At 41.9% G+C, this 24503-nt stretch overlaps 1 protein-coding gene across 2 annotated transcripts in view; it reads left to right on the top strand.

Moving 5' to 3' along the window:
- The window catches only part of LOC128841697 (very-long-chain enoyl-CoA reductase-like), a 62284-nt gene that overhangs the window by 29549 nt on the left and 8232 nt on the right, over positions 1-24503 (top strand). For both annotated transcript variants that reach the window (XM_054037005.1, XM_054037004.1), the window contains exons 2-7: positions 6227-6277; positions 6838-6889; positions 7264-7308; positions 9579-9682; positions 11907-12022; positions 12140-12245. In XM_054037005.1, coding sequence (XP_053892980.1) covers positions 6227-6277; positions 6838-6889; positions 7264-7308; positions 9579-9682; positions 11907-12022; positions 12140-12245 — 474 coding nt within the window. The remainder of the gene's footprint in view (positions 1-6226; positions 6278-6837; positions 6890-7263; positions 7309-9578; positions 9683-11906; positions 12023-12139; positions 12246-24503) is intronic.

Genomic DNA, 24503 nt, shown 5'->3' with positions numbered 1-24503 from the left:
TTTTATCTGTTTGAATAATCAAAGTGGTGCTTTCCGTGCCTTCTTGGTTGCAAAGATTTGAACTGCTTCCTGCTGAAGGTCCACAGTCTGGGTCAGCTCATGCTCTATTGAGATGGTTGCAAGGCCGACCAGCCTCTGCTGCATCATTGTGGAGCGTAAATGTGTTTTTATTAACTTCAGCTTGGAGAAGCTGCGTTCTCCACTGGCAACTGTTACACGAAGTGTTAGAAGTATGCGCAGAGCAACAAAAGCATTTGCAAAGACGGTGGTCATCTTATTTGTGCACATATATTCCAGAACAGCCTTTGAAGTTGATCCTGCTGAAATGTATCTTGAAAGGGCTTTCAGTTGATCACCTAAATCACTCGTATCAATATCGCGCATGTCATCATGTGTCAGCACTGTTTCTAGTGCCCTGCATTGCTGGTGTAGATCTTCTTCAGGTATAGTGAGGAGTTTTGGAATATCATACAACGTCCCAAATATGCTGCTGAGTTCCTTGAGCTGCATGAAACGTTCTTCAACTGACTGTATTGCACAATCTAGCACCTGGTTAAAGAATTCAACTTTGAATTGTTGTTTGGGGTCTCTTATGGCATTATCCCGTGCCACGTAATCAAAATGTCTTCTTCTTCGGTGACTCTTGTATTCTTGAATGGGTGGGAAAATAGCTTCAGTGTGAAGTTCCTCTGCCAACTTCCGTGCACTCTTCAGAACGATTTGAAATCCCTCATCTGACCGGTAAGACTGTAGGTGTGGCTTTATCCAGTTGTTCCATTGCTCCAGATATATCAAGGTCAACACCTTGGAGTCTCTTGCTTATAACATTTATTTCAAACAGTATGTCATGCCACAACACTAAGCCACACAGAAATTTGAAGTTATGTATGTTTCTGGTGATTCCATTTCCCTCTGCCACTGTTCTCCCACGAACAGTTCCTGTCATAGCATTATCCTCCATAATGGCAACTATGGCATCATCTATCTTCCCAATTTGGTGTTTGATAGGCTTTATTGCCTCCACTCGACTTTCCAATCATGTGGCACTCAGTGGTTTTAGTGTCAGAAAGGATGTTCCCAGATGTTGCTTCAAAATTTGCCATCGATGAGTTGATGCAGAGAAAAATACATAGATGTTTTGAATTACATTAAAAAATTCAGCAGCCTCACTTGAAGCTGATGCTGCATCACTGACCACCAAGTTCAATGAATGAGAACTGCATGGGACAATAAAAGCTCGAGGGTTTTACTCTCGGATCCGTGTCTGCACTCCTCTGTTCTTTCCTCTCATGTTGGCACCATTATCGTAGCCCTGACCTCTCATGTCAGCTATCACAATTCCCATATCTTCCAGCTTTTTAAGAAGCACATTTGTCATACCAGCTCCTGTAGTATCATCAATGTCAATAAATTCTCGAAAATGCTCTCTGACAGTCACCATTGCAGGGACATTTTCACTAGGTTCTGTTGTTGTTACAAAACACACGATTAAAGTAATTTGTCCTTTGTTCCTGTAGAACCCAATGTGGCTGGAACATTAGACTGGAAGAGTTTGCAACAGCATTCTGGGTTTTTGAGTACATAAGCCATGGCCTTTCCACTTTGTCACCACTGGGGATTTCACGCCAGTAATGTGTTGGATGGAAACTTCTATTTTCATTGTCTTTGGGGAACATGAAGGTTTTTCACTTGCTGTGGCCCATGCAATACAAGGAAGTCCTTCAGGCTACTGCTCAAGTGGGTCCACAGTCTTGGATCATCTAGACTTAAGGAACTAAACTCAGCAGCAGCTGTTTCTTGCGCCTCTACCACACTCTTCTCTGATCCACACTTTTCTTCAGGAATGTGCATGGTTACATCCATTTGAGATGGAGATATGGATGCTGCAGTAGCTGCCAGGTCACCTGCACTCTGACTAACTAGAAGATCAGGCATCTCCTCACCACTCATATCCTCACTGGGGCCGGAAAGCTCACTGTGTATATTTGTGGCTATGTATCTCAGGAGAGCTCCTTCCTGCTTAGATAGAAAAGCTTCCTTTGCTTTCTTTCTTTTTCTGAATGCTGCCCCAGAGGGGCGTTTTCTTCTTTTACTCATGACTGCTGTTCTGTGCCAGCTATAATGGCTTTCAACACTCAATTGAAGGGGACAAATAAGCAGGCGGGTAGCAGGGCCTGAGTGAGGGAAGATATCAGTGTCTTAAGGACCTAACTGGCTCCTACTACTACAGTTGACTGTCTGTTCTCAAGTGGGTTCAGGGAAGCAGCAGGAAACAGAAAACTCCTTAGAAGCTGGTGTTAATCAGTCCAGGCTCCTGGGGGTGCTAGAGAAGTACACAAGAGGCTCCTCCTCCTCTCTCTCCCTGTAGCTCCTGCTGCTTTCTGTTATTCCCTCTTACCTTTTCTCCTGCCTGCCTGTTGTGTCTTGTGCCCTCCTTCCTCCAGCACAGCACTCCACCATCTCTGTGCATCTAGAGCAGAGAGAATACATATGCACCATCAGCAGACACAATTTTCTTCACTCAGGGTCCTAGTGGCGCCCCCTCCCACAGTCTGGCACCTGAGGCGGCCACCTCAGTTCGCCTCATGGTAAAGCCAGCCCTGGGTTTTTCTGTGTCTTTTGGGCATTATAGGAATGCTCAGACACAGCTGGGGAAACAGTTTTTTGCCAGCTGCCCTTTGTTAAGAGCACTGTAATTGGAAGGCAAAATAATTAACATGTTTTCACTCTGTCCTTTCAAATCTGCCCCACGCCCATGCATTTGAATGGACTTTAAATCTAGTTCCTTTTCATCCCTGTGTTTCTGAAAAGGGAAAGGGTGATTTTGTTCTAATATTTAGCTTTGTCTTGAGGCTAAAAGTGGTTGAGACATCTTAAAGTCCAAGGGTGATGTGATGGCCTCAGCACAGCTGGATACCAGAGAGAGAGAGGGAGATCTTCACCGCCCTCCAGCCCTTCACACTGTGTAAGAGGGCTGGTGTGGGCCAAAGGAGCCCTGCATGCCCTGTGTCCAGTCTGGAGAGGCTTCCTCCAGTGCAGATATTGCAGCTACCTCTGGAGGACTCTCTTACAAGCCCTGGCATAGGATATGCCTTTGCAGGAGGGATGAGTAGGGGTGGGGCTACAACACTAAGCACTGTGGAGTTTCTGGGCATTACTGGCACCTGTAAGGCAGCTGGGGGAGGCTGCCAAACAACAGCATGGACCCAGGGCTTTCTAAATTATGCCAGTAGCCTTGCCAGCCCCTGGAGCAGATGAGGTTTGGGAGGGTGTAAAGGTGGTGTAGAGCTCCCATAGTCCCCCCTCCCCTGGGCTGTGAATCTCACTCATAGTGGTTTAGGAGTCTGCCCCGCTACCATTTTTTCCACTGGGAGCAGACTTCTCTTCTCTGGTTCTCCAAGGAGAGAGACCTCCATCCAAACAGAGGCAACAAAGCTTGGCTTTCCCAATATTCCTAAGGTAAAATAAAAAGAGGAAAAACACTTAAAATCCCAGTAACCTTTGAGACCTAAAGAAGCAAAAGGGCACAAACCCCAATGGCACCCCCTCTTCTGGCCACCTTGAAAGGGGAACCCCATTCGAAGATGAGTCTCAGTGTGCTGCAGCATTTGTATCCAATGCAAAGAGACTCATTTACCTGGTACTTCTGGCTGGAGCTCAAGTGCTTCAGTTGGTGCACGAGTAGAAAAAGAGAGGATTATTTAGGGCAAGAGAAGAGAGAGCAGAAAATACAATACATTAAATAAGCTGCCTCATCACTTCAGAACACTCTTATTATAAAGGTATTGACTTCTGTGTTCAGTTATCATATTGAGGGTCTAATATTAATCTCCTCTCTTGGTTAGTTAATACCAAACAATTAAAATTAGATGTTTATTTAAAAACCCTCCAGTACTAAGTAATGAAAAAGTTCCAGTCATTTGGTATGTGAGAGGAGTTCCATTATAAAGTGGGTCAATGAGAACAAACTGAGGGGGAAAAAAGGCTGCTCTAATGAAACTGGGCTTTGAAATCCCTGGAGACTGCTCCTCTCTTTCCCCCCTCCCCGACCCCCAAACTTGCAGTCTTTTCCAAACACTCTGCTCCAGGTGTTGTGACCTGTTTGGCTCATGTTTGACCCGGCTGCCCCTCACTGAAACCCCTGTGCCAGGTTGCAATGCCAAGCCCAGCTCCGCGGGACAGGAATCACTGCTGCAAGGTGAGTGTGGGACAGATTCACCTTCCATCTCCCCTCAGGGCACCAGGTTTGCCTAGCCCAGGGCCCAGCGATGGGTTAGTACGGCCCTGGACATGGCAACCCATGTAGCACCTTTTCACAACCCATTGGTGAGTCGGGACCCATTGTTTGGGAAACACTGTTTAAAGTATTCTCTTTTCCTATCCTCCTTTCCATACACATTCCCTCACATGAGGCTGGTAGAAAATGGGGAATGGACATATACTTTTCATGATGGGATCACCTGCATTAATAACTACCCAGAGGCAAGAGTATGCCCGTATAGCATTGTCACAGCTGCCTAGGGGTTCATGGATTCTATACTTCTATTTTTATCCTTTAGAATTTATCAGAGAATTCTATATTTTCTATAGAATTTTTTAAACCAAGCCCCGGAAGTTTTACATCATGGATCTAATTTTCTGTTAAATGTTATAGCTTGGTTAAAAATGATGCAGAAAGGACATCATTCTCTGATAAATGCTATATGTGGTTTAAACTAACTTTTGTAGAACCCTGCTGGTTTAACATCTGTAAGTTCTATAGCATTTTTCCATAAGGACAAAATGTGCTGAAATTGCATGTGATATAATGGGTAAACTTAACTTTGGCGTCTGAGCCTACAAATCTTTATTCACTTGAGGGTTCTGCTCACAGGACTGTTCACCTGGAATTACTCCATGGAAACTACCATGGAAGTTTGGGCCCTATGTTATTTTCAGGACTGACATGACATCTTTAAAAGAAACAGATATTAATGTTGGGTGTGTCACATATGGAATTTTAAAGGTTGAATGTACACCTCTACCCCGATATAACGCTGTCCTCGGGAGCCAAAAAAATCTTACCGCGTTATAGGTGAAACCGCATTATATCGAACTTGCTTTGATCTGCTGGAGTGTGCAGCCCCGCCTCCCCGGAGCACTGCTTTACTGCGTTATATCTGAATTCGTGTTATATCGAGTCACGTTATATTGGGGTAGAGGTGTACTACAATAGCATTCAGTGAACAGCAAAGAGGTGTCTAAGAAATCAGAGATACTAAGAGGCCATCAGCAAGCTAATTTATCAGAGATTAAAGAAGTCGGGTATATGTTTAACATCAGAATTAAATGAAATAAATAGTGATATTTAAATGCTTTGATATTGCCCAGGTAAGCAATAGTACATCTGTATTTGTACATGAAGAGATCTATTACAGCGCAAGATCTATGTTGGTTTCTGCTAGACATGTTAGCTTATTTTAGTTAAACAATTTCCAAGTGTACCATTGTAAATGAGTTCTATAGTAATAGGTATGTTTCTTTTGACCTAAAGTGTAGTTATACTCTGAAAGTGACTTTGTGGCATTGAGGAATTCTATGTTTATTATCACTCAATGACTTATAGATCAATGTGCTCTATTTACAAGTAAAAATTATGATTTTTCTGTCTATGCCAAGCTGTGTCTGACTTTTGCAACAGTAATAAAGCTTTGGCAGGACAAATTCTTCCCTCAGTTACACCTGTGAAACTTGGTGGAAATCTAGCTTGCTATCCCATAGCTATGTTGTCTCTATTGTACTAAAAAGTGTTGTGACATTCTGTACCTCGTGGGAACACCCTACAACACCATGTTCATCCTTATAATATGATTGTGTGGTATCTAATGCAAAGTTTGTCATGTCGGGTGTCTTTGGAAGGCTTATAATGCACTGAGCATGGTTGTTATAGTGATGTTATAGTAACTGTTGTTATAGTAAGGTTATAGATTATAATTTCAGGTACACCTCTAACTTGATATAACGCTGTCCTCGGGAGCCAAAAAATCATACCGTGTTATAGGTGAAACCGCGTTATGTCGAACTTGCTTTGATCCACTGGAGTGCGCAGTTATATTTGCACAGTCAGTAGACTGGAAAAAGGTGGTGCTTCATCCTTTGCAATGATCATATTTCTAAAGAATGCCCCAAGAGCTGAGAGATTAATCAGCTAGCAAACAATTAGAGTTGTCATTTTGTTCTCTATCAGGTGGAAATCCTCGATTGGAAGACAAAGCAACAGCTGTGCTTTCTGGATAAGGTAAATGATAATATTGTTAAAATGGCAGTGACAGTATTTAGAAGTTTTTAATTTTCTTTAAGTAAATGGAGTGCTTGTGAAAGGAGATAGAAAGCCCTTCCTCCTCCACTGGAGACAACAGCCTAGGCAAACTTGCTCACGCCGCCTTACAAAATCCCTCAACCCTCTTCTGGAAGGACCAGAGGGCAGGGAGCACTTCCATCTTCATTCGCATTCAACCTCTCAGCTGAGGGGGCCAACAAGGGTGCCAGTTAGTACCAGTTGTGATGTGACCTTGGAGAGATTTCACATAAGCCACCAAACTATCATCATGTTGTAATAACTTTGGTCATTATTAACATGGATGGATTTGCAATATGAGCTAGAGATTAAATGCTCCCTTTTCCTATTACCAGTGGCTTGAGCTGTCCATACTAGACATAGAATTTTTTGGCCATGTTTCGGAAAGTTAAAGGAATGCTGTCAACTTGAAAAATCACATTTCAACCTGCACATTTTTTGAATCTACTGATCATTTTCCAATACAAATGTCTTACATGAACAGTATTTTTGTTGCCTAGGTGGAACCACATGCCACGATTAGTGACATCAGATTGATGTTCCATAAATCATGTAAGTATAATATTTTCAAAGAAACATACTAAGGGTACAAATCACATCAGAATATCCAGTACATAATTATTTAATTTAAAATTAGATAGTTTGATGGAGCATATGATATACACACATTAACGCAAGTAATCAGCAACTGACCACTAATGTAGCTGAGATTTAAAATCATTTTTCATTAGCTGTCATCTCCTAATTTATGCAAATCTGTGCTTTGATCTGTAACTTTTTGTTGATTTTTAAAATAAATAATAAAACAAGAAGTCATAAAAATCTCCAACTGAAAGCCTCTCTTGTTCGGTTGCAGTCATTATAACAGTGGGTAATCCAAAAGCAAACACTATGGATAATTTTATGTTTTCTAATTTGTCTTGTAGATCCCCAGTGGTATCCAGCAAGGCAGTCAATAAGACTTGACCCCAGTAAGTACCATTCAGGTCTAGAGTAATAAGGCTATGAACACAGTGCTTGCATAGAGGGGTGCCACGTCCTGCCCTCTCTGCTGGTATTATCTGCTATAAGTGGGAGTTTTGCTGAACTAGTTAACATTATGACTTTACAAAAAGGAGCCCACCACAAACTGAATTCTTTGAACATTATTGCTCAGAATCCCATACATGGGTCTGGTACCAATACCCACTGTTTAGTTAACTTGGGAGTTTGCACATTGTTTTAATTAGTTTTCAACTGTTGAGCACTTGTCCTTCAATGGAAACAGCATGTAATCTATATATTACCTGCAGCTAACTGCAATGAGATGGACCCCAAAGTGATGCTCATCTGTGAAAAGTCTGGGTTATGTGCTAGTGCTATTAATTCACATTAACTTCTTTTTATCTCAGTTGGACATTAGTTTTCTCATGTGATAAGCTAATGCAAAATGAATTAATGGAAATATAGGATCTATAGATTTAGCTGGTGCCAAGTGTCTGATTCAGTTAATTTAGTCACAGGTATTTCTGGTAGAAAACTCTTGTTGCATGGCATGGAAAGCGTAACTGAAAAAACATGTTAATTCTCCATAGTTATTCAAATAAAATGTAGCACCTTCTTTTTCTGCTATTAAGCATACAGTTATTTACACAATCCCTTTAAATGATTATGCTAGTAAAGATTAACATTTTTTTGGGATCCTTCCATGGGAAAATATGTGCTTGAGCAGCTTGTTTCCTTCCACAAGTATTTATGTTATCAGGCCCTATCCAGTGGATTATGCTGGGAAACTTGTCACTGGGTGACAGCTGGAACTATGGGGATTCCCCTAAATGCAGGAACTTGGGTGCCACTGCCACTAGCCCAAAGCAGGCATGTGTCTGATAGGCCAAACCTCCGGAAGGGAAAGATGTCAGTTAAACAAAAGAGTTGAATATAAATTGCATTTTACTATGCAGAGAGGGAGAGATCCTGGTCTGCTCCATACCCCTTGCTTAGGACCAAAACCATGTGGAACCATCACATATCCATCGGACTGAAGTGGAAGGCCACAAAGAGATCATGTAGGGGCACACTCCAACCTCTTGAATGCCATGGCTTCCCTCCATGAAGAAGTTCATGGAGATGAGCAGGCAGCAGTTCTGCAGAAAAGGACCTAGGGGTTACAGTGGACGAGAAGCTGGATATGAGTCAACAGTGTGCCCTTGTTGCCAAGAAGGCTAACAGCATTTTGGGCCTTATAAGTAGGAGCATTGCCAGCAGATCAAGGGACGTGATCATTCCCCTCTATTCGACATTGGTGAGGCCTCATCTGGAGTACTGTGTCCAGTTTTGGGCCCCACACTACAAGAAGGATGTGGAAATATTGGAAAGAGACCAGTGGAGGGCAACAAAAATGATTAGGGGGCTGGAGCACATGAGGAGAAGGTGAGGGAACTGGGATTATTTAGTCTGTGGCAGAGAAGAATGACGGAGGATTTGATAGCTGCTTTCAACTACCTGAAAGGGGGTTCCAAAGAGGATGGATCTAGACTGTTCTCTGTGGTAGCAGATGACAGAACAAGGAGTAATGGTCTCAAGTTGCAGTTGGGGAGGTTTAGGTTGGATATTAGGAAAATCTTTTTCACTAGGAGGGTGGTGAAGCACTGGAATGGGTTACCGAGGGAGGTGGTGAAATCTTCTTCCTTAGAGGTTTTTAAGGTGAGGCTTGACAAAGCTCTGGCTGGGATGATTTAGTTGGGAATTGGTCGTGCTTTGAGCAGGGTTGGACTAGATGACCTCCTGAGGTCCCTTCCAACCCTGATATTCTATGATTCTATGAGGAATGAGAAGGGGTCTGGTTAGTGGGTCCATGAGCTATATAAATTCTCTGTCCCTACAGAGAGAGCAGTGACACACCCCCATTAGTGTCTACCCATTTTCTGCAGCAACAGTGGAATGACTATAATGGCTACTGCAGAGCAGGGGATGAGGATTTAATTCATGGTGTGTTGGTTTCAGTGGTTTTCCGTGGGTGCACAGAAAATTCACTCCTATATTTTTTTCCTATAGTTTTGTATTCAAATATAAGGAAACAGAAGCACTCTGAATTTGTTTTATCAAATGGCACCCTCTTACCTAAGATTCTGGTAAAACATATGTCAGGCCAAAGGATCCCACAGATTGGTCTAAACAGACTAAAAGATTTCTTTAGGATTAATATGTCACCAGAGTTTACTTTAATTTCACTGTGATGTGTATAACTACTTCTTCTTCTCAGAAGGAAAATCCTTGAGAGATGAGGAAATCCTGCAGCATCTCCCAGTTGGCACAACCGCTACACTATATTTTAAAGATTTAGGGCCACAAATAGGATGGACTATGGTGAGCTATGCTGCAAGCCTGAGACATTTTAATTAATGCTTCTCCTTAATTAATTCTTGCATCGCTTTTCTCTGCATTTATTTAGAATGTCCATGCGCTGCCTGGTCTGACAGCACATATAGACAGTGGAGCTTCATTTTCAGTGACTCTAATCTTAAGAAGCATTTAACCAGAGAACCCAATAAAAGTACATCATGCAATCCTGGCCGTGCACCCCGTGGAAAACCAGCAGTGCAACATGGTAGCCTGGCACTGTGGAACTAAGTGACTATGTAACTTCTGTTCCTTGGGCTGTCAGAGATCAGGCTCATCTTGTTGTCCTGGAGATCAATCCTGCAAAGACATATGAGTGACTTTACTCATGTCAGTCAATTTCATTGACTTCGATGGGTCTACTCATGAGAGTAAAGTTACTCACATGCATGTTTGCAGTTCAGGTCCAGGGACACTAACGACAGCTGGTCATTTCAGTAGCAGCATGAATTCAGATTGATTTTGGTGAATAGTTTTGGCTGAATAAACACTGAAAACAAAAATTTTGAAACTCAAAAGTTTGCTTTGAAACGATCATAATGAACCATTTCAACTTTGTGTTTTGAATCAACATTTCATTTAGAAACCAAGTATCACTTCAAATAGACATTCACAATGTTTCATTTGACCCAAACACATCTTTTTTTCTTTTTAGTTTTTCATTTTGTCAAGAAAGACCACCACAAAAAATCAATTTTGGTTTGAAACTACCCGAATATTTTTTCATATTTTTTGGTACAGCCACAAAACTGAAAAATCAGTTATTCATTCAGCTCTAACATTAACAGAAATTGAAAACATCAAATGTTCTGCCCTCTTAATTCAAAGAAAAGTTCCATCATGGCAGCGTTAGCCTATAGCATTGACTAGATGGTAAGAGAAATGGTGGCTTTGAAATTAGTTGGGCAACTGTCCCTGCACAAACCCTTCTGCAATTCCACAATACACATATTGTCCTTTAGTTTTAATTTAAATGTCACAGCATGAAGGTAAAGTTAGACAGGAATTTGAAAACATATCATTTTTAATTACAATAATTAATATAATCTTATTAATGACAAATAGTAAAGACAAAAGTAATAAACCCCCTATAATTTTAAATCACTTTTAATTTAATATAAATCCTCAGATCATCACACTGGAGCCCATATTAGAAAAAGACTCCTACCAAGTAATCCTAAATGCAGTAAGATGATCAGAACAAATAATTACAATATGAGTAGGTAATAAGATCAAGATGGTTTCGTATCAATGTACAGTGAAATACCACAGCATATCAAACATTATAATGTAAATCGAAGCATATACCCTGCCATATGATTGTCCCATGAACCATCTAGACCCTCCTCACCCTGCCCTTCATTAATCTTATTCAGACATAACCTAAGAAAAGCTTTAGCTTCAGCAAGTTTAAAGAAACAATATCTTCCCATCTATGGTCAATTTAACCTTTGCCAGGATGAGTGCTGATGCAATTACATCAATTGTAATGTAATATCATGTAATATCAGTAATACCTCAACAACTTTTCTGGACATATGAGTAGCTCTAAGTATATCAGAAAAAAGTGATGATTTTTTGTTACCTAAGTACAGTACATTTCCCTTATTTCTCCATAATTCAGACATGAGCCTACTTTAATTAGTTATGGAAGCAAAAGTAATTCTAAAAATTGAGGTCAAATTAAAGTGATGCTCATATGAAGTATTTCTATTTTAAACCAAATTCACTCATTAGAAACTAGTTTCTAGCCCTCCACCCTTTTTTTTGGAGAAATTCTTTACCAGCATTCTTTTAAAGCTATATTTAAAAAGTAGTTTTATAGTATGCCAAGATGAAAAATAAAGGCTAACGTTATATAAATATAATTTGCATGCACATTTATCACAACTGTATGTGCTCCCATGTTAATTGCACATAACTTGTCACCTGTGCATGGAATTACTGAAGTTGTATGCAGTTACTGCAAATGCAAGTGCACATTATATGTATGCATTTCTAACAATCTCAGCCTATAATTCCAAATGTTGTCATGGCAAAAAAACAAACGAACAAAACAAAACCACACCTCCATTCTGGGTTGGTGGAGGAATTTACTAATCACAAAAAGAAAACAAACAAACAAAGCACTGCCACTGATCTGCTCAGTCTAATTATTCTCTCTCTCTCTTTTTTTTTTTTTTTTTGGCAGGTATTTTTGACAGAATATGCAGGTCCATTGTTCATCTATTTTCTGTTTTATTTTCGCATGCCTTTTGTCTATGGCCTGGATGACAAGCTTACATCAAGCCCACATCCAGTGGTTAAGTAAGTTCTGTTATGAGCCTCAAGCAATATTTTTGTAAGCATCATATTTTTATTCCAAATTTCTTGCCACACTTGTTTCTGTAGCATTCCTAAATGCTTTTGTCTTGCTATTTCTAGCTTGGCATGTATCTGCCATTCTTTCCACTACATCAAAAGGTTGATTGAAACAATATTTGTTCATCGGTTCTCCCATGGGACTATGCCACTGAGGAGTATTATTAAGGTAAATTGTGACAAATCTACCCACAGCCCTCTAGTAAATACAATCTGGCCCCTTTCTGCACTGCTTCATTAGCACAGTGTTTTGGTGTGGCTTTTGTGGTAATGCACAGCAGCTCTGATTATGTAAAGCTGTAATTCTTTTACAAGATCTCACAATAACCTATATACCACCCTGCCATTATAATTCCTGTCACAGTTTTCCCATTGCTCTTTCAAGATTTAATACCTTCAGCATTCATTCCGTTTTTAGCCCGCTAGCTCTCTTGGGTGTGAAGATTTCAGAAGCACTGTTATATTTTAAGGGGGCACAGTCTAATATAACTAGAGGTTTTCAAAATATTTTTAATCTGTTTTTTGTAATAGATTCATAGAATCATTTCTCTCCTTGACAATTATAAATTTGCCTTTGCTTCTTGTGTAGCATAAAGCACCATGGTTGTTCTATATTTCCTTCCTGTCATGAGCACAACCTAGCAACAACTCTGTTCTGGGAGCAGAGGATCACCTGTACTCCCTCTGTTGGCTGCCTGTCTGCCCACACAGTGGTATGATAGACTGCATGGCTGTGCAGAAACTACAGATATTTAAAAAAAATGAGGCAGCAGAATACTGCATTTTAAAACAATGTTATATAGAATGTGGAGGATAGCAGATTGTCATATCCTAATAGCCCGGTTTTAGGGTATTTAATATTTTGTGTTATTCCTTTAAAATACATCTGCGTCTTAAGGGAGTGGTAGTCTCACCTGGGAACGAGAAGGCTCTAGTTTCATTTTTACACCCTACCAATAGTCCTATCTTTGTTATTACCCTTTTGATCATCTGACTCCCTGCAGCTGATTAGCATTAGCTTTGTGCTTCCTAAGTAGGAAAAGGGTCCTAACTATTCAGCTAGTAGCATGAGCTGGGCACTGGAAGTCACAGTGAATTTTTTTTGCACAGATTTATTTTCATTGCTTTCCTAAGCAGAGATGTGCACAGGTTTCTATCAGGCTAGCAGCTCACTTCGAAATGTCTAGTCTGGACAAGTGGTAGCTATTTTACATTAATAACATTAGATGTTTGAAAGCAGGACAACTGTACCTTTAAAGTAAATTCATACTGTGCATTAAATCATCACTTGTCACTGGTGTCTGACACCCCTATTGCACCACTCCAGTCCAAACAAAATACAGCTGCTAAAATTCTTATCTTTGTCAGTCATTCTGACCAGGTCCATTGAATCACTTCCCCTTCTCCACTATATCAAGTTCACGATACTTGTCTTCAACCTCAAGTTCATACATAACTATGTGTCTCCCTAGGATAACGAGTCTTGTGGATAAGGGAGAAGCGGTGGATGTGGTATACCTAGACTTTAGTAAAGCATTTGATACGGTCTCGCATGATATTCTTATCAATAAACTAGGCAAATACAACTTAGATGGGGCTACTATAAGGTGGGTGCATAACTGGCTGGATAACCGTAGTTATTAATGGTTCCCAATCCTGCTGGAAAGGTATAACAAGTGGGGTTCTGCAGGGGTCTGTTTTGGGACCAGCTCTGTTCAATATCTTTATCAACTACTTCGATATTGGCATAGAAAGTATGCTTATTAAGTTTGCAGACGATACCAAACTGGGAGGGATTGCAATTGCTTTGGAGGATAGGGTCATAATTCAAAATGATCTGGACAAATTGGAGAAATGGTCTGAGGTAAACAGGATGAAGTTTAATAAAGACAAGTGCAAAGTGTTCCACTTAGGAAGGAACAATCAGTTCCACACATACAGAATGGGAAGAGACTGTCTAGGAAGGAGTACGGCAGAAAGGGATCTAGGGATTATAGTGGACCACAAGCTAAATATGAGTCAACAGTGTGATCCTGTTGCAAAAAAAGCAAACATGATTCTGGGATGCATTAACAGGTGTGTTGTGAGCAAGACACGAGAAGTCATTCTTCCGCTCTACTCTGCGCTGGTTAGGCCTCAACTGGAGTATTGTGTCCAGTTCTGGGCACCGCATTTCAAGATGTGGAGAAATTGGAGAGGGTCCAGAGAAGAGCAACAAGAATGATTAAAGGTCTAGAGAACATGACCTATGAAAGAAGGCTGAAAGAAGGCTGAAAGATTTGGGTTAGTTTAGTTTGGAAAAGAGAAGACAGAGGGGACATGATAGCAGTTTTCAGGTATCTAAAAGGGTGTCATAAGCAGGAGGGAGAAAACTTGTTCATCTTAGCCTCTAAGGATAGAACAAGAAGCAATGGGCTTAAACTGCAGCAAGGGAAGTTTAGGTTGGACATTAAGAAAAAGTTCCTAACTCTGAGGGTGGTTAAACACTGGAATAAATTGCCTAGAGAGGTTGTGGAATTTCCATCTCTGGAGATATTTAAGAGTAGGTTAGATAAATGTCTATCAGGGATCGTCTAGACAGTATTTGGTCCTGCCATGAGGGCAGGGGATTGGACTCCATGACCTCTTGAGGTCCCTTCCAGTCCTAGAATCTATGAATCTATTTAGCTGCACTTGGGCCTAATTTACCTCTCACTTGCATTGGTGTAATTCTGTTGATTTTAATGGAGTTATTTGTGATGAAAAAAGTAATATCAGGTTGACCCATAATGATTTTTTTTCAAATTTATCAGCACACCAAAAAAAATTTTTAAAAATGTTTCTGGTCAAATGAAACATTTCATTTTTTTAATTTTTTTTTAAATTTTTGAATAAAATTTAAATTTCAGAATGAAAAGTCATTTTTAATTGAAACATTTTGAAAATGTCAAAATCCAACATTTCAAATTTTTTAAAATATATTTAAAAAAATATTTTTGAGTGAAACAATTTAGAAAGTTCAACATGAATTTGCAACCAGTCTTGGTCATCCCAAATCTGCATTTCTTGGTGAAAAACATTTCACAGGAACAGTTTTACCAACTCTAATCCCATTATCTTTACCAGCCTCAACACCCTTTTTGTTTTTTTTTCCTCTCTCAGCCATATGAGCTTCTTCCATGACACCACATGTGTGTAGAAAGTTCTTCCTGGGTTGTAAAGACAGTTCCCCATTTAAATTGGGGGAAAGGGATGTAAACATACTAAGGATATGTCGTCACTACTGGCCAGATCAGCAGGCAGCGATCGATCCCCAAGCGCTCTCCCGTCGACTCCTGTACTCCAGCTCGGTGAGAGACGCAGGCAGAGTCGACGGGGGAGCAGCAGCAGTCGACTCACTGTAGTGAAGACACCGCAGTAAGTCGATCTAAGTACGTCGACTTCAGCTGTTATTCACGTAGCTGAAGTTGTGTAACTTAGATCGATTTCCTCCCCTCCTCCCCCCAGCGTAGACCAGGCCTAAGTGATCAAGTTGATGAAAGGTCCAGTGACCCAGACCCTTAAAGGTATTTAGTCAGGAGCGCCGCCAGCTTTTCTGCCACCCCGAAATGCCGCCCCCTGCAGAGGCGGCGGAAGGTCCCGCCGCCAAAATACCGCCACGGTCGCCACCCCCCAAATTGTAGCGCCCTAGGCGACCACCTAGATCGCCTAATGGGTTGCGCTGGCCCTGTATTTAGGTGTCTAACCCCCTTTGAGGATCTGCCTTCTTACTTTCACTTTGTTGGAGGAGAAAGGAGTGGGTGTACAGATTTTCAAGGACATTTAATTTATATGGAAAATTTGGATCACCAAGAAACCATTTGTGAGATAGCAGGAGCAAAGAAATGTCAGACACCCCCCCACACTTCAAAATGGGGCAATTTTAAACACCTTAGAACTTCCAAACAACTCTGTGTAACTTCCACTAAAATTCCATCACTCCCCTATCATGGTGTGTATGATTTTATATTAGCCCCAGCTTTTTTTTTTTTTTTTATTCCTAATTAAGAGACAAATTGTTAGACTCCACTCTAAAAGGAAAGCTCAGCTCAGCCTTAACTTTGGAGCCAGAAATATGGTTTAATAATATGTATTATAGATGTACATATCTTTTTACCTAGTCTGACTACACATTTTTCTCCAGTACTCAAATATAGATGGTAGAAAAGGCCTCCTATTTTAGATACATCATTGTTCATATAGGGGCTGGCTGTTTGTCCTCTAGGAGAAGTCAATAATCTTAATTTAATGAGGCAATCAAGTTCCTTGTGAGCATGACTTAGAGGGGATGGGATTGGACATTTCTGAGAGGGAGGAGGGTTTCCATCCATCGTATTGGCTAGGAGACCCTTCACCTTTGTTTCACATACATGGCAGTAGGGTCATTTGGGCTCTTTCAGTGCTTCATTGTGCTCTCTGGGACATGGAGGGTATGAGCAAATTCTTTTTCTGAAGAAAGGATACAGACGTAATTAAAATGGAAACAGACACGTCCCATCCATGAAGGTTCTACTCATTCCTAGTGGGAATCAAGTAAAAACATTACACGGTATAAACAAGGCTCCTTTTGCTAGCACTACATATACTCTTGAAAGGTTGTGTTACTTTTTAGGCCCTCCTAAGCAGTGTCATCTGCTGGGAGTCTGTGTATGAAGAATGAGTTGTATACTGCCGGTTTTGATATGACTGATTGATTTCAGCAGTGGCAAATCCCACTTACTTTAGGAGTCTTTCCTTAAAACTGAACTATGTTTTTAAAGAAAATCGTGTACATAAGAACAGCCGTACCGGGTCAGACCAAAGGTCCATCTAGTCCAGTATCCTGTCTACCGACAGTGGCCAATGCCAGGTGCCCCAGAGGGAGTGAACCTAACAGGCAATGATCAAGTGATCTCTCTCCTGCCATCCATCTCCACCCTCTGACAAACAGAGGCTAGGGACACCATTCCTTACCCATCCTGGCTAATAGCCATTAATGAACTTAACCAGTTCTCTTTTAAACGCGGTTATAGTCCTAGCCTTCACAACCTCCTCAGGTAAGGAGTTCCACAAGTTGACTGTGCGCTGCGTGAAGAACAACTTCCTTTTATTTGTCTTAAACCTGCTGCCTATTAATGTCGTTTGGTGACCCCCTAGTTCTTGTATTATGGGAATAAGTAAATAACTTTTCCTTATCCACTTTTTCCATATCACTCATGATTTTATATACTTCTATCATATCCCCCCTTAGTCTCCTCTTTTCCAAGCTGAAGAGTCCTAGCCTCTTTAATCTCTCCTCATATGGGACCCGTTCCAAACCCCTAATCATTTTAGTTGCCCTTTTCTGAACCTTTTCTAGTGCCAGTATATCTTTTTTGAGATGAGACCACATCTGTATGCAGTATTCGAGATGTGGGCATACCATCGATTTATATAAGGGCAATAATATATTCTCAGTCTTATTCTCTATCCCCTTTTTAATGATTCCTAACATCCTGTTTGCTTTTTTGACCGCCTCTGCACACTGCATGGACATCTTCAGAGAACGATCCACGATGACTCCAAGATCTTTTTCCTGACTTGTTGTAGCTAAATTAGCCCCCATCATATTGTATGTATAGTTGGGGTTATTTTTTCCAATGTGCATTACTTTACATTTATCCACATTAAATTTCATTTGCCATTTTGTTGCCCAATCACTTAGTTTTGTGAGATCTTTTTGAAGTTCTTCACAGTCTGCTTTGGTCTTAACTATCTTGAGCAGTTTAGTATCATCTGCAAACTTTGCCACCTCACTGTTTATCCCTTTCTGCAGATCATTTATGAATAAGTTGAATAGGATCGGTCCTAGGACTGACCCTTGGGGAACACCACTAGTTACCCCTCTCGATTCTGAGAATTTACCATTAATTCCTACCCTTTGTTCCCTGTCTTTTAACCGTTCTCAATCCATGAAAGGACCTTCCTTTTTATCCCATGACAATTTAATTTACGTAAGAGCCTTTGGTGAGGGACCTTGTCAAAGGCTTTCTGGAAATCTAAGTACACTATGTCCACTGGATCCCCCTTGTCCACATGTTTGTTGACCCCTTCAAAGAACTCTAATAGATTAGTAAGACACGATTTCCCTTTACAGAAACCATGTTGACTATTGCTCAACAGTTTGTTTTTCTATGTGTCTGACAATTTTATTCTTAACTATAGTTTCGACTAATTTGCCCGGTATCGACATTGGACTTACCGGTCTGTAATTGCTGGGATCACTTCTAGAGCCCTTTCTAAATATCGGTGTTACCCTAGCTAACTTCCAGTCATTGGGTACAGAAGCCGATTTAAAGGACAGGTTACAAACCTTAGTTAATAGTTCCGCAACTTCACATTTGAGTTCTTTCAGAACTCTTGGGTGAATGCCATCTGGTCCCAGTGACTTGTTAATGTTAAGTTTATCAATTAATTCCAAAACCTACTCTAGTGACACTTCAATCTGTGACAGTTCCTCAGATTTGTCACCTACAAAAGCCCGCTCAGGTTTGGGAATCTCCCTAACATTCTCAGCCGTGAAGACTGAAGCAAAGAATCCATTTAGATTCTCCGCAATGACTTTATCGTCTTTAAGCGCTCCTTTTGTATCTTGATCATCAAGGGGCCCAACTGGTTGTTTAGCAGGCTTCCTGCTTCTGATGTACTTAAAAAACATTTTATTACCACCTTTGGAGTTTTTGGCTAGCCGTTCTTCAATCTCCTCTTTGGCTTTTCTTATTACATTCTTGCACATAATTTGGCAGTGTTTATGCTCCTTTCTATTTGCCTCACTAGGATTTGACTTCCACTTTTTAAAGGAAGTCTTTATCTCTCACTGCTTCTTTTACATGGTTGTTAAGCCACGGTGGCTCTTTTTTAGTTCTTTTACTGTGCTTCTTAATTTGGGGTATACATTGAAGTTGGTGTCTTTAGAAAGTGCCCATGCAGCTTGCAGGGATTTCACTTTAGTCACTGTACTTTTTAACTTCTGTTTAACTAACCCCCTCATTTTTGCATAGTTCCCCCTTTTGAAATTAAATGCCACAGTGTTGGGCTGTTGAGATGTTCTTCCCACCACAGGGATGTTGAATGCTATTGTATTGTGGTCACTATTTCCAAGCGGGCCTGTTATAGTTACCTCTTGGACCAGCTCCTGCGCTCCACTCAGGACTAAATCTAGAGTTGCCTCTCCCCTTGTGGGTTCCCGTACCAGCTGCTCCATGAAGCAGTCATTTAAAGTATCGAGAAATTTTATCTCTGCATTTCGTCCTGAAGTGAAATATTCCCAGTCAATATGGAGATAATTGAAATCCCCCACTATTATTGAGTTCTTAATTTTGATAGCCTCTCTAATTGCCCTTAGCATTTCATCATCACTATCACTGTCCTGGTGAGGTGGTTGATAATAGATCCCTAATGTTATATTCTTATTAGAGCATGAAATTTCTATCCATAGAGATTCTATGGAACATGTGGATTCACTTAAGATTTTTAATTCATTTGATTCTACATTTTCTTTTACATATAGTGCCTCTTTCTCCCCCCCAACCCTCCCCTGCATGACCTGTTCTGTCCTTCCGATATATTTTGTACCCTGGAATGATTGTGTCCCATTGATTGCTCTCAGTCCACCAGGTTTCTGTGATGCCTATTATATCAATATCCTCCTTTATCACAAGGCACTCTAGTTCACCCATCTTATTCTTTAGACTTCAGGCATTTGTGTACAAGCACTTTAAAAACTTGTCACTGTTTATTTGTCTTCCCTTTTCTGATGTGTCAGATTCTTTTTTTATGTGAATGTTTATCATCTGTTCTGGCCCTTACATTATCCTCTTCCATCCTCTGCTCCTGACTATAACTATATAGATTCTCTAGAAGTGGGCTGTAGTCCACGAAAGCTTATGCTCTAATAAATTTGTTAGTCTCTAAGGTGCCACAAGTACTCCTGTTCTATCATTAGACTCTCCCTTAAGAGAAGTCTCTGTCCGATCCACATGCTCCTCTGCAGCAGTCGGCTTTCCCCCATCTCCTAGTTTAAAAACTGCTCTACAACCTTTTTAATGTTTAGTGCCAGCAGTCTGGTTCCACTTTGGTTTAGGTGGAGCCCATCTCTCCTGTATAGGCTCCCCCCCATCCCAAAAATTTCCCCAGTTCCTAATGAATGTAAACCCCTCCTCTCTATACCATCGTCTTATCCACGCATTGAGACTCTGAAGCTCTGCCTGCCTACCTGGCCCTGCGCGTGGAACTGGGAGCATTTCTGAGAATGCCACCATAGAGGTCCTGGATTTCAGTCTCTTCCTTAGCAACCTAAATTTGGCCTCCAGGACATCTCTCCTACCCTTCCCTATGTCATTGGTACCTACATGTACCACGACCACCGGCTCCTCCCCAGCACTACACATAAGTCTGTCTAGATGCCTCGAGAGATCCGCAACCTTCGCACCAGGCAGGCAAGTCACCATACAGTTCGCCCGGTCATCACAAACCCAGCTATCTACGTTTCTAATGGTCGAATCTCCCATTACTAACACCTGCCTTTTCCTAGCAACTGGAGTTCCCTCCCCCGGAGAGGTAACCTCAGTGCGAGAGGCAACCCCAACATCATCTGGAAGGAGGATCCCAACTATGGGAAGGTTTCCCTCTGCTCACGTTGACTGCTCTGCTTCTCTGGGCCTTTCATCCTCCTCTACAGTGTCCCGGAAAGCCTCATCAACATACCTCGCTGCCTCTCTTAGCTCCTCCAGTTCCGCTACCTTGGACCATCCTCCAAAGTCTGTACGTGGTCTCTGAGGGGCCAGGAGCTCCTTGCACCGAATGCACACATATGCCACCCACCCACAGGGCAGGTAATCATACATGCTGCACCCAGTGCAATAAACTGGATAGCCCCCACTCTGCAGCTGGGCTTCTGCCTGCATTGTCTCCAAGTTAATGAAAGGGTTGTTTAAAGCAAGAAGTCTCGAATGTAGTTTGGTTTATAGGTTTTAAGGGGAATAAAGGGAAACAGATAGAACTGCAAGGGACCCTCACTCCCTTCCCACTCCCATTCTAAACTCCCTTGCGAAACTCCGTGTTAGCAGCCCCTGGTCGCTTGTGTGCTGCTTTATAAAGCCCTGGCCTGTGTGAATGCCCCACCCACTGATTAAGGCTCAGCCAATTAACAGAGGCTTCTAGCTTTCAGACCTTCCTTTGAAGCTCACATCTTCCAACTGCCAGCCACAGTACACGGTCCTTCAAACAAACAGACAGACTGACAAACACAAGCTCAGCACACAGCAAGTAACCCCCAAACACAAACAAACACACACTACAGACAGTCACTTACCCCAAGGGTCCTGTATTTGCTCCTCCTTGGCCTGGAGCACTCCCTTGCACTTTGTATGTGTACTTTGGATGTTCACATTAATTACAGCATTTATTGTTAGGATCAGTTCCCAATGTTTAGATGATGCTTTAGAACAGAGGTTCTCAACCTTTTTCTTTCTGAGGCCCCCGCAACAAGCTATAAAAACTCCATGGCCCACCTATGCCACAATAACTGATTTTCTGCATATAAAAGCCAGGGCCGGTGTTAGGGGGTAGCAAGGAGGGCACTTGCCCGGGGCCCCATGCCACAGGGGCTCCCGTGAAGTTACATTGCTCAAGCTTTGGCTTCAGCCCCGGGTGGCAGGGCTCAGGGCCCTAGGCTTCAGCTCCATGTGGCAGGGCTTCAGCTTTCTATCCTGGGCCCCAGTGAGTCTAATGCTGGCCCTGTTTGCTGACCCCCATGAAACCTGCTCGCAGTCCCCCAGGGGGCCCCAGGCCCCTGGTTGAGAACCATTGCTTTAGAAGAAACGGGATTTTTTTTCAGCACTAAAAGCCATAGGCATATACAACTCAACTCATGGCAAGTCCCAAATTTAGGGGAGAGTTTCCTTGTAAGATTCCATTTTAACAGTCTGAGCCCTTCAGGGTAGAGACTTTTCCCATTAGTCTGTACCTCGTCTGGTGTGTTTTGGGTGATACTATAATACAATAATGAACAGTGAGAGAGGATGGTCTTGTGGTTCGGGTGCTGGACTAGTACACAAATCTGATTCTGGTTCTGCTGCAGGTTTTCTGAATAACTTTGTGAAAGTCACTTAACCTCTGTCCTCAGTTCCATTATCTGTAACAGAGATACTTTCTTTGGTCCACCATTTGTCTGTCTGGTCTGTAAACCTGTGGTAGGGACTGTCTCTTTATGTGTTTGTACAGTGCCTTGCACAATGGAGCATCACTCTTGATTGAGGCCTCTTAGCTCTACTGGAATAGAAACAATTCTAGTGATACTGACATTCATCACAAAGCTGTGAAGGCAACCACAACCCTTGGAGCATGTGAGATTTTTATTACTTCTCACACCATCAGCTAAAAGAACCACATTGTCAGATATACTACATTCAGCAAGTCTGGTTTGCAGATGCTAAGATTCTGATTTCAGATACACAACCTCTTTGGGCATTACTGCCAGAAATGCTGTTTCACCGTATAGCTGTAGATAATGGCCATCTTGTTACTCTAGGTCTCTACATTTAATAAGCAGAGCCAAAGTAACATAACTCTCCTCTATATGAAAAATAAGTCTTTCTAGAAGACCTGGACTTTCAGCTGGCCATGGATTTGCCTTCCATTGATGGCTTGGCAGCCAGAGAAAAGCTCATGTAAGGTGTAGAAGTTACCATTCTCGTTCATTTTTAAAGAGAGACTTTTACACTAAGCAGATTGTGCGGCATTTGAAACCCATAACAATCTGGTTACTTTAGAATGACTACTCAGCGGAGCTGTGTTTTCCATTAACTGACTGCCTCATAGTGAGAGCACCTTGATTCTTGTGCTCTTCCTTTCTTCTCTGGCCCCAGTGCTCCAGTCTCCTCCTCTTTTTCACAAAGTCTTATCTCCACCACAATCACCCACTGTGTCTACTCACTCAGTCCCTGTGGAGGATTCTCTCTCTTCTTAAAGTCAGAATGGCCTCTCCTCTAAATCTTCCTCCACACATAAGCCTCTGCTTTTTCTTTATGGCTTGGGTTCAGTTTTGCTGCTAACATCTTTCTCAATCAGCAGGTCAGAGCAGTTTCCTGACAGGGTCTCTAATGCCACCACCACATAGGAGTTTACCTTTGGGCTCTAGCAAGTCCAACTGAGAACGGTGGTAGATAAAAATGTGAGCCACAGTTTCTTAGAAGAGGCTTTGGCTACTGCAAATCATTGGAAAAAACTATATTTTGGATCAGGGCCGGCTCTAACTTTTTTGCTGGCCCAAGCAGCAAAAAAAAGCGCTGCCCCGCTGACCCCCCCCCCCCACTGAGCGCCGCGCCGCTGACCCCCCCCCCCCCCCAGCGCCGCGCCGCTGGAACCCCCCCACGAGCGCCGCCGCCCCGCCGAGCCCCTCCCCGCCGAGCGCCGTGCCGCTGGAACCCCCCCCGAGCGCCGCCCCCCCACCAAGCGCCGCGCCGCCAGAGCCCGCCCACCCGTCGGAACCCCTCCCTGAGCCCCGCGCTGCCCCCGCGGAATGCTGCGCCGCGCTGCCCCCCGCCACCCCAAGATTGGCCGCCCCTTACCAGGTGCTGCCCCAAGCATGTGCTTGGTTGCCAGGTGTCTGGAGCTGGCCCTGTTTTGGATATAAAAAGAGCTATAAGTCTTACCACCCATCCCCCTCCACCTCACTGCTGCTTAGGTTAAATTTGCATCGATTTTGGACTGAATGGCTAGATTTTCAGATTGGTGGCATAATTCCTTAAATCTGTAACTCATAAGGTTAAATTGTATAAAACAACAAACCGTTAATGCCAACAGGAAAATATCATGCAGTTTAACAATATTCATCACCATTCAGGAACAGGCTTCATGTTGCATGAGGGTAGAATTTTGTATTTTTAAAATGTTCATTTTTCATGCCTTTTTATTGATGTTTTTAATTTTTTATTGCTGTTCTATACAATTAAAAATATTAAACATATAAAAAGTCTATTTGGGAAGTCAAATTTTTAAGCCATTGTGCTAATTAGTGAAAACAGTTTGGGTTTTTTAGTTGACTCAGCAGATCGTATGTACATACCCCTGTTGACTTAAGTGGAAAGTGTACCAGACCCCTAGTAAAACTCATTGGTGTGTTTGATTTTGTGAAATCTCTATAAATAAACAAAACTAGGAACCAGATTCTCCTGTGGTATAACTCCATCAACTTCAGTGGTCTTATGCCAGTGGAGAATTTGGCCCTGGGATTTTGAATATCCTAAAACATTTTTACTTTTGATTTAAACCATTATTTTCCTGGTGTCAGAATTTAAAACCATGATTTTCTAATTAAATAAAAGCTAGAGCTATGTGGAGGGAGCCAGGACTGCATATATACGGACATCATTGCTGGCAGCGGGGATTG

The sequence above is a fragment of the Malaclemys terrapin genome, chromosome 8 (assembly GCF_027887155.1).
Source record: "Malaclemys terrapin pileata isolate rMalTer1 chromosome 8, rMalTer1.hap1, whole genome shotgun sequence".
In the NCBI taxonomy this organism is placed as follows: Eukaryota; Metazoa; Chordata; order Testudines; family Emydidae; genus Malaclemys; species Malaclemys terrapin.
Note: the sequence above shows the minus strand (reverse complement) of the source record. Positions and strands in the feature narration are given on the sequence as shown.